At 42.3% G+C, this 12,223-nt stretch overlaps 1 protein-coding gene across 6 annotated transcripts in view; it reads left to right on the top strand.

Annotated features, from left to right (window-relative positions):
• Window positions 1-11,429, top strand: part of MEIS1 (Meis homeobox 1) — a 112,022-nt gene extending 100,593 nt beyond the window's left edge. For 3 of the 6 annotated variants that reach the window (XM_051613683.1, XM_051613681.1, XM_051613682.1), the window contains 3 exons: window positions 5,584-5,642; window positions 6,906-6,995; window positions 9,872-11,429. In XM_051613683.1, coding sequence (XP_051469643.1) covers window positions 5,584-5,642; window positions 6,906-6,995; window positions 9,872-10,155 — 433 coding nt within the window. In that variant the 3' untranslated portion in view covers window positions 10,156-11,429. Of the gene's footprint in view, window positions 1-5,583; window positions 5,643-6,905; window positions 6,996-7,267; window positions 7,698-9,871 lie in introns of all 6 variants that reach the window. The other 3 variants (XR_007888916.1, XR_007888917.1, XM_051613684.1) reach the window with 2 other exon arrangements.
• The last annotated feature ends 794 nt before the right edge of the window (window positions 11,430-12,223 follow it).

Raw genomic sequence — 12,223 nt, 5'->3', positions numbered from 1 at the left:
TTCATTAGTGCTTTACATCAAATTTGTCAGCTAATTAGTGGTTTTTCATCACTAGTTTTTGCATAGTATTTTATTTGTTCGCTCTTCAGTATTGTCTTGAGACACCCCCAGCCCTATACTGAGTCCCTGGTGCTGCCAGTGATGGAGGGAGGGAGAGGAGAGCTTTCAGGAGACCTTCCTGATCCTCCTGATGGATGGACCTGCTGCCTTTGGAGTATATTCCAAAATTACGTGTCTGGAGTGGGTGGTTAGCAGCCCGTGTACTCTCTTCCTCCCTACCTCCATTTAGTGTTGTAAATGATGTATTGCAGTCCTGAACTGTCTTCAGTTTGGAGGAGGAGGAGAAACTAAGAAAAGTTGCCAAACATTACTTCATAAGGTTTGACTTTAAATTGAACAAAGTTTCTTGAGTATCTTGGATTTTTTTTTTCTTTACAAATAAAGGGAGTACAGAGAGCATGGGTTGCTAATGACTGGTAGTTACGGGTCATTAAGCTCACTAACTGACTTCAGGATCAGAACTTTCTAATAAAGGCAGTAAGCACTCTTAACATATATTTCTCATATTAGGGATGGAGAGATGCGATTACCATTCAAAAGTCTGCAGTTATTTTTTCTGTTCATAATTACAGAGGGAGCTTGCTATTTTTAAAGCTGTTTTTAAAACATTTGAAATAATGCTGTGAAATAATTTCTATGGGTTTTTTTCTTTTCTTTGACTGTCTTCTTTAAAAAGCTCTGGAAAGCAAATACACAGGGAAAAAATGAAAATATGTTAAAATAAGGAATAAAGCAGTTACTGAAGTGTACTAATCCCAGTTTATAGCACACTTTCCATTTAAATTGTTTTTATTTGAGATAAACCTGTTAAGTGTTGAGGAATTAAGTGCTGAATAGAGACGGTTGTTTCGCTGCTGTATAAATGAAGGATCTCAGTATGCAGAAAAGAGTATGGCTGGTTTTACAAGTGAATTATTTGCCAGTTTGAAGGGCTCTGGTTACTTTGGCATCTGCTATAAAAACTATGATTTGTTTGTTGTCAAGAGGACTGCAGTTCTTTCAGACCAAGAGACATTTTAGCACTGGGGTTTGTCGGTACTGTGGGCTTTCTTATTGTCCTTATGCCTGGTTTACTAGAAGGATCTCGAGGAGAAAATTATTTTTGGATATTTCTTGGCACTGCTAGTCAGTCACAGACTTCTGGTGTGCAGTGCTTTGGTACAATATTGAGCCTGCAACTCCAAGTATCAGAAGTTAGTAGTGGTGTGAAACTCTCCTCATTTAGGAGAGCTAGGGGGAGAAAAAAACTCAATATACCACTCAAGTCTCCTTTCAGACAGCTAGTCCTGGAATATTTCATTCAAAGACTGCAAATTACAAGCCCCCGGAATCACTCTGCCGATTCTTGAGCAAAGGTGACTTTGGAAATTTGTGACAGCAGAGGAAGGTCTTGTTTTATTCACTCAACAAAAGAGAAATACAAGGGGAATGGAGAAAGACCAGATCTGTGCGGAAAATGTCACTCGGGCTGTAACCTGAGCCTTAGCAAACTGTGCCTTTCGTAGGGTTTGGTGACCCTCTGAAAATCCTTGCTCTCTGGCTGCTATTATTGTAGCCAATTTCCAACTAAAATAAGTCTTTTGTCATCACCAGCCATGCCGCCTCTCGCTGAGAAGAAACAAAACTTGTGCGTGGCAGCGAGGGCGGCCAAGCTGAAGGTCAGAGTGCAGAGGCGGATTGTCGCATCCCTGGGGCTGGGGCTGGATCACACCCGTGGGACCAGCCCTGCACCAACCAGGGAGACTGCCAGTGACCTCTGGAGACAGACCCCAGGCAAGAGGACTAAGAGAAAACATCCTAGTAAAATGCAAATTGGATAAAAGAGGATTTCCTACTCCTCTTTGGGGCTACACAGGTGGAATAGCTGGGTTTTTTTCTTGCCTTTGGAAGCACAGCAGAAAACACAATCTCATACATCCAAAAGGGCAAGGAACAGTTAGCTTGAAAAAAAATAAAATACTTTAAACTTCTCTGTTTGCCCAACTGTGCAAATGTTTCCTCCATGCCAGATCCTTCCCCTTGGAAAAAAAATAAAAATAAAAATAAAAATATATAAAAAAAGGAAAGCAAAGCAACTCAGCACATTGTTTTGCAGAGCTTTCCTTGGGCAGGGAGATGGGTACAGCTTGTTCACAGAGGGAGCTCATGTTATTGGCATCATTATTGATTCTGCCCTTTGGGGGAAAAAATCCCAAACAAAAAAAAACTCTTCCACATAAGGGCAAAGGTACCAATGCACAAAGCGCTGGTAAAGGAAAATGGACTTCATGCAGATCTTGAGCCTGTGCAAGTCTTTACTCACACAAGTAAGGTTATACAGCTGTCTTAATCGTTCAGTTTTATGCTGAGTCGTATTTTGAGAATACTCCATTTGAGTAGCAGTTATTATGCAAATATCTTTTTTAGGTCCTGATTCCACTGAACTTTACGAATTAGAGTGATTTAGGGTTTCTGTCGCTTGAGATGGGCACATGTGAACATACAGGGAAAGGAGCAGTGAGATTTTTCCTGTTAGCTTTTCTGTTCCATATTTTTTGCTGGTATTACATCAGGCTGGTGCTTTAAAAAGTCAAAAAGTGATCAAAAGATCTTGGCCTTTCTATCAAAGAAAAAAAAGCAGAATATGAAGAAATTATCTCCATGCCTGTATATTTCTGCAGCAACAGCTAATTTGCAATTTTGCTTGCAAAGAATTTTCCTATGTGATTTATAAACCTAACAGCACTGCATTGTGCTCTCTCAAGGCAAGCCACATTAATGGTTTTAATCTGATGGGTTCTTAGGAATTCCAGGTTTGGGATGCGGGAAGAAACTTGAAAGTGAATACTTTCTTCCTTTTTTTTTATTTTAATGCATAGTGGTTTGGAGTCTACTATAATGCAAAGTAAAGTGTTCTGTTACAAAGGCAGGGAGGATGGGACAGAAGGTTAAAGGGCATCCTGGAAACAAACAGCTGGACCAGTTTATTTAAACAGATACAAGGATGGGGAGCTGACCTCCATTTGACTTCTAGTGGGAGGAGCGAGAATGTCATTTTATTACTTTGCCCAGAAGGAAAATGTTCTTACGTCTGAATTCCCCCTGAAGACATCCAAACACTGGGCTGTTTAGCAGAATTACTACTTACAGAAAATACTTGTAAGAATGTGTAGGAAGAAGGTAACTGTTAAGTACCTGTGTGTAAAATGTTCTTAAAGCAGACACCCCAAGTGATAGCATGAGCAAAGAGGTGAGAATATGTTTTACCATAGGCACGTCTTTTTGGCAAATTCTAGCGTTATAGTTTATTATTCTAGCTATATAGTTCATTATTTAGCCTCTCTTTTTATTAAAAATGCTTGTAGTTTGAAGGAGAAGGAAGAGAAGGTTGTGAATTTGGGGTGTAAATGCTTAATGTTGCTCCTTTGGGTTCTTTGGGGTAAAAACTTCTGGTAAATGAAGGTTTCAGTGACCAGCCAAACTCAAGGCTACCAAAAACCTGCTGCAGTGACAGATCCTGGCAATCAGGCAGGAGTAGGATGGAGTAAACACAGCAAGAGCCTGCCAGGCTAGCAGAAAGAAATGGCTGGGGCACTGGGGTTTGGTGTTGTTGTTTTACTAAGGAGAGTTACTGTGAAAATTGCTTTCTGCAAATGCAGATTACAGATATTAAACAATTTTCTAATTGGTCATGGAGCTAAGGCAGCTAATGGGGGAAAAAAAGCAGATTTTTTTTAATTGCTTATTTCACATGGTGTTTGTGCTACACCTGTGCTTATAATGAGAAAGGAGAATTAGTCTAACCTTCTGCTCACATGATTCTAATTTTCATGGTTTGTACAAGATAATGATAAACTGATTTGCAACACTGTTTGCTGGAGTTGAGGGCTGGGTTTTTTTTTACTGGAATTGTATAGAAAAATTGATCCAATACTGTTGCTGACAAAACATGACTGAGTTCAGGTGTAGAGTTTCCAGATCAATACCCAAAATTGGTGCCTTTGAGCCCATTTTGTCAAGACAGGTTTGATTAGAACTCAACATCTTGATTAATTTTTACAGGAGTTGGGTAACAGGAGATAGGAGGAGACGAAAATTGCTGTGCTGGTCTTTGATGAGAGCAAACCAAACAGCACAGGGCGGTGGATTGTAATTCTTTTCCCTGCCAGCATAGGGGAATGGTTGGGCAGCATAGCTTCCCACGGGTAGGTCTTGTTGGCTTTATCTCTGTGGTAGGAGAGCTCCTGCTAAGCCACCTCAAGCAAAGGCAATGAAAACAAGAACCAAGTGGCCCTTTGGGGACTTTCCCATTGCATTTTGCAAGGGTAGTATGGTTTTACCCATTCTCACGCTTCTTCTTTTATGAGTAAATACTGTGGCATACACATTTTTATTATGCTTTTCATCTCTCACAAAGAATGTAAAGTCTGGTTATGAGGCTTTGCTATGATTAAATCTCAATGGAGGTGTTTTCTAAAGGGTTTTTAACTAAGCTTTCTGATGAGCGAAACCACAAAAGAAGTTCTTCTAACTCTCTTCAGACAGGTTCCTAGCCTGGTTTCCAGCCTCCTGATCTCAGCTCCATGAGGGCTGCACACAGAGGAGAGGAGGGCGTTTGTGACTCCTCTCCTTCTGTTTAATTCCAGATTATTTTAAATATTCCTTTCCCAAATAAGTATAGCAAGACTTACTGAGGCAAAGAGCTACAAAAATGCACAGAGTATGGTTGCAGATGGCTATTTTTAAAAACAACTGTACCTTTTTTTTTCCCCTCAAAGATCTGCTTTTCATTGTTCGGGGGGAATTTTCAGTAGTCCAGTAATTACAGTTTAACAAGATGTTTGCTGTAAATGGTCAGGCCTAGCTGGAGAAAACAGGATTATAAATTCAATTACTGTAAAGCTATGACCTCGCCTTGACCCCTCAGACTTTGCATAAAGACAGAGGGGGGGAGAAAGCCCACCAAGAAATGGCTAGGAGGAATGTGCGGCTGTGAAGTCCCCAGCAGTGTGACTTGGTGGTGATAAAACTCCAAACGTTCCCTCATTTGATGGGGTTCTGCCACCACAGTTCATTATCTTAACAGTGAGCATTAAAAGGGAATTAGGTTTGCAAGAGGCAGGGGCAGGTTTTGATTAAAAAAAAAAAAAGGGAAAAAGAAGTCAGAGGACATAAGGCAGAAATGGTACTAATGAGGGGGAGGTAGCAGATGCCCTCACGAGCATCTCGCCAGCTTCACCCTTTTTTTGTGTGCCCTGTTCTGAATTGAGAAGAGCGTCGCTGGTATTGTTTCCTGAAAACTCGGCTAATTCCCCCATGAAAAGATGAAATGGAAGTGTCCGACTGTGGTAAAAAGCAGGCAAACATAAATCAGCTCGGAAACCCCGAGCTCGTGCTCTCAGAGGTCATCGGGGTTAGAGGTTTTGCAGTATTTGCATCCACACGCAGCCCAATGGAGAGTGCCGTGGCTGGGTGAGAGGGTGTGGAAATGGATGGAAGTCATCCCCTTTGATAACCGTTTGCTTTCCTCTTTTTATCTTGCAGGTTTATTAATGCTAGAAGAAGAATAGTTCAGCCCATGATAGACCAGTCCAATCGAGCAGGCAAGTCCCCAGTAGTAACTGTATTCAAGTCACGCAGACAAAAACCATCCTCAAGCCATTCACCAGGAGGTCCATTACCTGGTAAATAAATGAGAAATAAATGCTGGGAGTGACTGACAATTAAAATACAACCAGCTTTGTTTCATTACAACCCTAATCGTCTTAACATGATTAAAACATTTATGGGAAAAAAAGACGTTGGAAATGCAAAAAGGAAACTAAAATTGTCCACTCTATGACCAGACTTTCTGTGCGCATTTGGAATGAAAGTGATTTTTATTTTTTTTAGTAGTTGTTTTGAGTTTTCCTTCCCAGCTCTTTCTGCTCCTGTGACCACTCCCTGGTGCATGGCTTGGTGTGGAATTGCTGTAAACTTTATTACCTGTCAAAAGGGCAAAGGGGTCAGAATTGCTTGTGGGACTCAGTAAAGTTCAAAGACATTCAATGAGGTGGAGCTTTATGTGCTTTAATAACCCAAGGCAGCTTACTTCTGAAGCCAGCTTTTAGTGTACAGTGAAAACCTCCCATTCAGGTAGTGGTGCTTGTATAGGGTCCTTTTGTCCCTGTTCTGTTCTGTTTAGTAACTGTATTTTGGGATCGCTGCATGTTAGGGGTTTACCTCAGGGGAATTTATTTGTATATATCTTTAAAAAATCTTAAGTTTTCTCTTGATGCTTCTGTCTGGGGTCTTGGCTTGCAGCTCTGTGTGGGTATTTACCATCAAGGAATAGCCCATTACTCCAAATTGATTTTGTTTTCCACATCTCGCTGCCAAATAACCAAATCCATCGTTGTCCAAGATGCCTTTGGGCCACAGTTCCTCTTTGAGTAGATTCAATTATTTTGTCATTAGAGGTAAATATCTGGCATGGACGTGTTCAGGTCCTGCTCTTAGAAAGGCACACAGGCGTAATTTAACACACTGCAATTTCAGTGTGACTATTCCAGCCATAAAATCCAGCTCCTATACAGGTCTTTGCATTGACGTCAGCAGCAGCAGCAGCTGGAGCTGGGGGTCCTCATGCCTTGAGATTTCAGATTGCTAACTTCATTTCCAAACTGGCAGTAGGAAATTAAGCCAAAACTAAGCAAGCCTGTTAGCTCAGACACTACATTCAAGCAGTAGATGTATTTCCCTCTTTTCAGAGCCAACATGGATAGCCATCTCTCACAGTCCCTAGGTGGGGGGGTTGTGTCTTGATGCCATGAGAAAAGGTGTCCTTTTTGGCTGTTGCTAAAAAGCAATGTTCTGCACTTTTCCAGTAAGTCAAGGAACACCCTATAACCCCGATGGGCAGCCAATGGGAGGTTTTGTGATGGACGGCCAGCAGCACATGGGCATCCGAGCGCCAGGTAAGCCCCTGGGGGAGCATTGCCCACTGATGGGCGACCTCACTTGAGCCACCGCAGGTAACCCCACCGCTGCCCTCTGCCATCATCTCAGCTGCCTGCCTTGTCTCACCTGTCTTCTGCCTGCCTTCAACACGGTTGACGGAAACCAGGCACCTTCTTGCTTGAGTGGTCCTGGGCCCTCTGCCGTGCTGTGTTTTGGAAAGGGGCTTTTGGCACTATCTGTTGACTTTGCTCATTCTCTGGCATCTTCTTGGATTTTTATCTCCCTCTAGGACCTATGAGTGGAATGGGCATGAATATGGGCATGGAGGGGCAGTGGCACTACATGTAACCTTCACCTAGGTAACCAATGGCAAAGCCAGGGGGAAGTAAGTACAAACGGGGTCTTTGTTCTCACTTTGTCCGAGGGATATTTGTCTCCTTGCATTTCCCTATGTTCTCCCTGCCCATAGCCTCATGCTTGTTCCTTCCTTTCCATCCATCCATCCTGCGCCTGGGCTCCTTCGGGTTTCTCTCCCTCCGGTTCAGCGCAAGGTTTCCAAACCCCCTGTGCGCGCGCGCGCGCGCCGTGCGTTGACGCCACCGTACATCGACGCCGCCATACATTGATGCTATTATCCATCCCCGAGCACATGACAAAACAAGAAGCAGCCAGGGAAGTGGGGGAGCCTGTCGTCTTGGCAACAGACTGATTTGCAAAATGTAAGCGGTCTGCAGCAGCGCAGGGAGAGGAAAGAGCATGTCCCCAAAGTGTCATAAATCTGTCTAACCGCAGTTGATGCATGAGTTACATTTCTCCCGCTAACCTGCAAGACACCAAAAAAGCCAAACAGAGACTTCTCATAGGTTAAAAAAAAATATATAAATAAACAAACAAACAGCGGCTTCTCATAGTTGTGTTTTGGAAGGCGATGAACAAAACTTTGATTCTCTTTTTTTTTTTTCAAGTTTATTTCTCTTTGTCTGTCCATCATAATGGGATTACGTGTGGCAAAGGAAAAAGAGAGAATACAAAATAGAGGTGTGCACAGCAGGCTATGGAGCTTAGCCCAGGCTAATTGACTATATCCAAATTAAGTATGCCATCACTTGCAGTGTGACAAATGGATTTGACTTATTCAGTATACAAAAATAGAGATCATTAATGCAATCTTCAGTGGCAGGCCTCGTGAAGAAAGCCTAGAAAAACTGTCCCAGTTTTTGGTTTGGGTTTTTTTTTTCCCCCTCTTGTCTTTTTATAGGGGTAAATACCATATACAATTTTTTAATTTTTTTTTTTTTTTTTCCAAGACTGGAGTAGTTTGAACCACCAAGGCACTGGTATGGTGTTTAGTGGTGCCTGATTCTGCTCTTTTTGCTTTCTTTCTAGACTTCCAAGCAGTTATTTAGGCATCTTTGTTGTGCTCCCAGCCTATATTAACGTAGGGCTTCAAGTTCCCCGGGCCAAGTGTATTTCATAGTCATCTTCTCTGGGTGTGATTCAAAACTAAGTTTTAACAATTAGCTGTGAAAACATTCCTCGGAGCTTGGGAATGCAACAGCCTTATTACCTCATCATGGAAATTTCTAGCTTAGTTAATTTAAATATTGTTTCTTACTTTCTGGGTCAATTAAATTTAAATGATGTATTTTATGCTTCGTGACCAATTAAATTAATAGGTTATTACAAAAAATATTATCATCTTTTTTGATTAAAGAGCTGTGAGTACAGTATATTTTATAAGCAATTTTCATTAGTTCAAAACTGTTCCTTTAGGCTAGATTAAGCAGCTATTCATTGCTCGAGCCTTGAGACCTGATTCCAAGGTGTTCAGTGCATTCACAGCGCGCTCTTACTTAGAACTAAAGCCAATTGAACCTACTTAGCAATAGCGTATGCCTTTCACCCTTGATGATTATGGAGCTTATAGCTCTGCGAAACAATACACCTGTCAGTTCCCATCAGCTACAGCAATCCAAGCAGAAGGCAGAGGCCCACAGAAAGCAGGAGGTTTTATTGTTTTAGGTCCAATTTTTTCTTATTGTTCTCCCAAATCCACTGAAAGGTTGACTGAGTTGCTCGTCTGATTTTTGCGGACGGAAGTGAGCAGGGGGAAAGAATTAATTGATAACTGCTATTGATTATAGATGTATTTTTAGTGTGTTTAAAAATACAGGTTTGATTTAACAATCGTCCTTAGTAATCCTATCAATTTCGGCTTCATATGAGGCCTTTGTTCAGCGATGTATGTGCTCTCTGTATAGGGTCTGTTTGAATGGCATGAATACTTGGGACAGATTCCAAGTGATGGGGCTCAAGAGCTAAATAAATAACTGTTGATAAACCTCAACACCAATTTAACCCATCTCTCCTCCCAAGCTCCTCATTAACTCCTATGAGTTCCCCGCCTTGTATTCCCAGCACGCTTTTACAAGCAGGGAGACGAAGGCGGGTATCTGGAGCAAGGCCATGGGGAATGGAGCCCACCTGAGAGCCCTCACAGGGCTTCCCCCAGCTTGGTGCCACCACCCCCTGTGACGTTAGTCATCATCAGGCTGGCTTCCAGATTGGAAGCATCTCCTTCGCATATGTTCCCAATCATAAAAGCGGAAAGCAGTTTTATCTCCCAAAACTCCACGTTGTAGGGGGGTTGATGTTCTTGTTTTTTTGTTTTGTTTTGTTTTTTTTTTAAACCTGGGAAATCATTCCCATTGCCATCATTGTGAGTCTATACGTAGGCTCGGATCCCACAAAGACGACTGCACTTGCGCACTCATGACTCCGCGTCCTGCCTTTGGCTTGAGCCCGGCCTTCCCCATGACCAAGCGGAAGAACTTCACAGCCCAGTGTCCATAGCTGGACCCCGCCACTCACCACCACCTCTTTCTCTCCACAGGGCTGCAAAGTATGCCAGGGGATTATGTGTCTCGGGGTAGTCCAATGGGTATGAATATGGGACAGCCAAGCTATACCCCACCCCAGATGCCCCCCCATCCTGCTCAGCTGCGTCATGGCCCCCCCATGCATACCTACATTCCTGGACACCCTCACCACCCAGCGATGATGATGCATGGAGGACCACCCCACCCTGGAATGCCCATGTCAGCATCAAGCCCCACAATGCTTCATACCGGCGAGCCGGCAGTGAGCGGACAAGTGATGGACATTCATGCTCAGTAGCTTAAGGGAAATAAGCGTTGTCTGCAGCGACGGTAGATTTCAAACATTGTCTTTCTGCAATGACTATGGAGTTCTTGGTGTCAACTTTGGACCAAGAGATGTTCCGATTCTTTACAGGGACCCTGAAAAGCAGGAAAACACCAACTGAAGTCAACTTCTGGGGACATGCTAAATACCTATATAAGACATTAAGAGAACAAAGATTGAAATATTGTAAAATGCTATTATACTGTTATCCATATTACGTTGTTTCTTATAGATTTTTTAAAAAAAATGTGAAATTTTTCCACACTATGTGTGTTGTTTCCATAGCTCTTCACTTCCTCCAGAAGCCTCCTTACATTAAAAAAGAAGCCTTACACTTTTCCTGCAAATGACAGAAAGGGCTTATTTGCAGGATTTTTAGAGCATTAAAATAACTATGTCAGGCAGAAGAATCTTTCTTCTATCCTAGGATTTCAGCCATGCACACTCTCTCTCTCCTCTCTCCTCTCTCTCCGTCTGTCTTTCTTCCCTTTCTCTCCCTTTCTCCCAGTCTCTCTCCCTCTCTCTCTTTCTTGCCTGGGGCGTGAATTTGCATGTCTAATTCATTTACTCACCATATTTGAATTGGCCTGAACAGATGTAAATCGGGAAGGATGGGAAAAACTGCGGTCATCAACAATGATTAATCAGCTGTTGCAGGCAGTGTCTTAAGGAGACTGGTAGGAGGAAGCATGGAAACGGAAAGGCAGTGTATTTGAAGCCTAATTGTCACATCAGAGCATCCTTGTCCCCATGCAGCAACCACCACCTTGTACATCACTTCCTGTTTTATGCAGCTCGAAACATGGACTGAAGATTTATTTTTAATATGTTGACTTTATTTCTGGGCAAAACATCAGTCGTGTGCATTTTTTTTTCCATAGTCCCATCATGGAGCATTTATGTATACATTGTAAATAAATTTTGTGCAAAAAGGACTGGAAAAATGATCTGTATTATTGCAATTTTTTGTAAAAGTAGCAGTTTGGTATGAGTTGGCATGCATACAGATTTACTAAGTGGGATAAGCTAATTATACTTTTGTTGTGGTTAAACAAATGCTTGTTGATAGCCTTTTTCTATCAAGAAACCAAGGAGCTAATTATTATTAATAATAATCATTGCACACTGAGTCTTAGAGTTTCTGATTGAAACAGTTTGGATTGTATAATAACTCAAAGCCCAGTTGTAGTAGTTTGAGTGCAGTAATGAAATCTGAATCTAAAATAAAAACAAATTATTTTTTGTCATGGTGACTCCACTGCTTGCAAAATTTGTTTCCTGCCCCACCCCCCTCTCCCCTTCAGCATTTGTAGCCGTTCTATCCCAAATGGAGAGCCAAGCAGCTACCAAATTCAGCTAGCTCCAGAGATGTACCCATCATTTGCTATTTAATGCCAGCTGTGCATTTAAATAATATAAAAAGTAATGCTATGGTGCAGAAAGAAACTTTCTGGGAGCTTGCACTGTAAATTGTCAGGATGGGAACTATTGCCTGTTAATAAATGTAATATTGCAGGGCATTATCAGACAGAAATTTGTAAATTGTATTACCCCACCACCACCAAATTTGAGTTCTAACACATAGTTTAAATTATTTGAGCTACTGACATACTACATTTCTTTCTGGAATTGAACATAAGAAGGAAAGAGGGAAATAAAACTCGGAAAACATTGCCTGGGCAATGCATGTTTGTAAGTAAATGTTGGGCTGGTGCGAGGGTCTGCTGGAACCCCTGGAGCAGTAACCCATTTCCTTGCCCAGCTCTTGCTTTGTGCACCCAGCTGGCCTGCCAGCCATCACCAAATGACCTGGGCAGGCTGCAGTACCTGCTCGTTTCCTTTAAGTAAAATTGCAGCTATAGAAAAAGTTAATTTCCCGGGGGCAGGAAAAATATACAAATATTTTAATTAAGGTAAAATCATGCAACAACCTCCCCACTCCCCTCCCCAGCTGGCTGCCTCCCCCAGCGGGCCCGGGGATGCCTCAGGGGCAGTGGGAGCTCAGCAGCCCTCCCATCGCTGCCTGCACTCCCAGCCCGGG

The sequence above is a fragment of the Apus apus genome, chromosome 3 (assembly GCF_020740795.1).
Source record: "Apus apus isolate bApuApu2 chromosome 3, bApuApu2.pri.cur, whole genome shotgun sequence".
Lineage (NCBI taxonomy): Eukaryota > Metazoa > Chordata > Aves > Apodiformes > Apodidae > Apus > Apus apus.
Note: the sequence above shows the minus strand (reverse complement) of the source record. Positions and strands in the feature narration are given on the sequence as shown.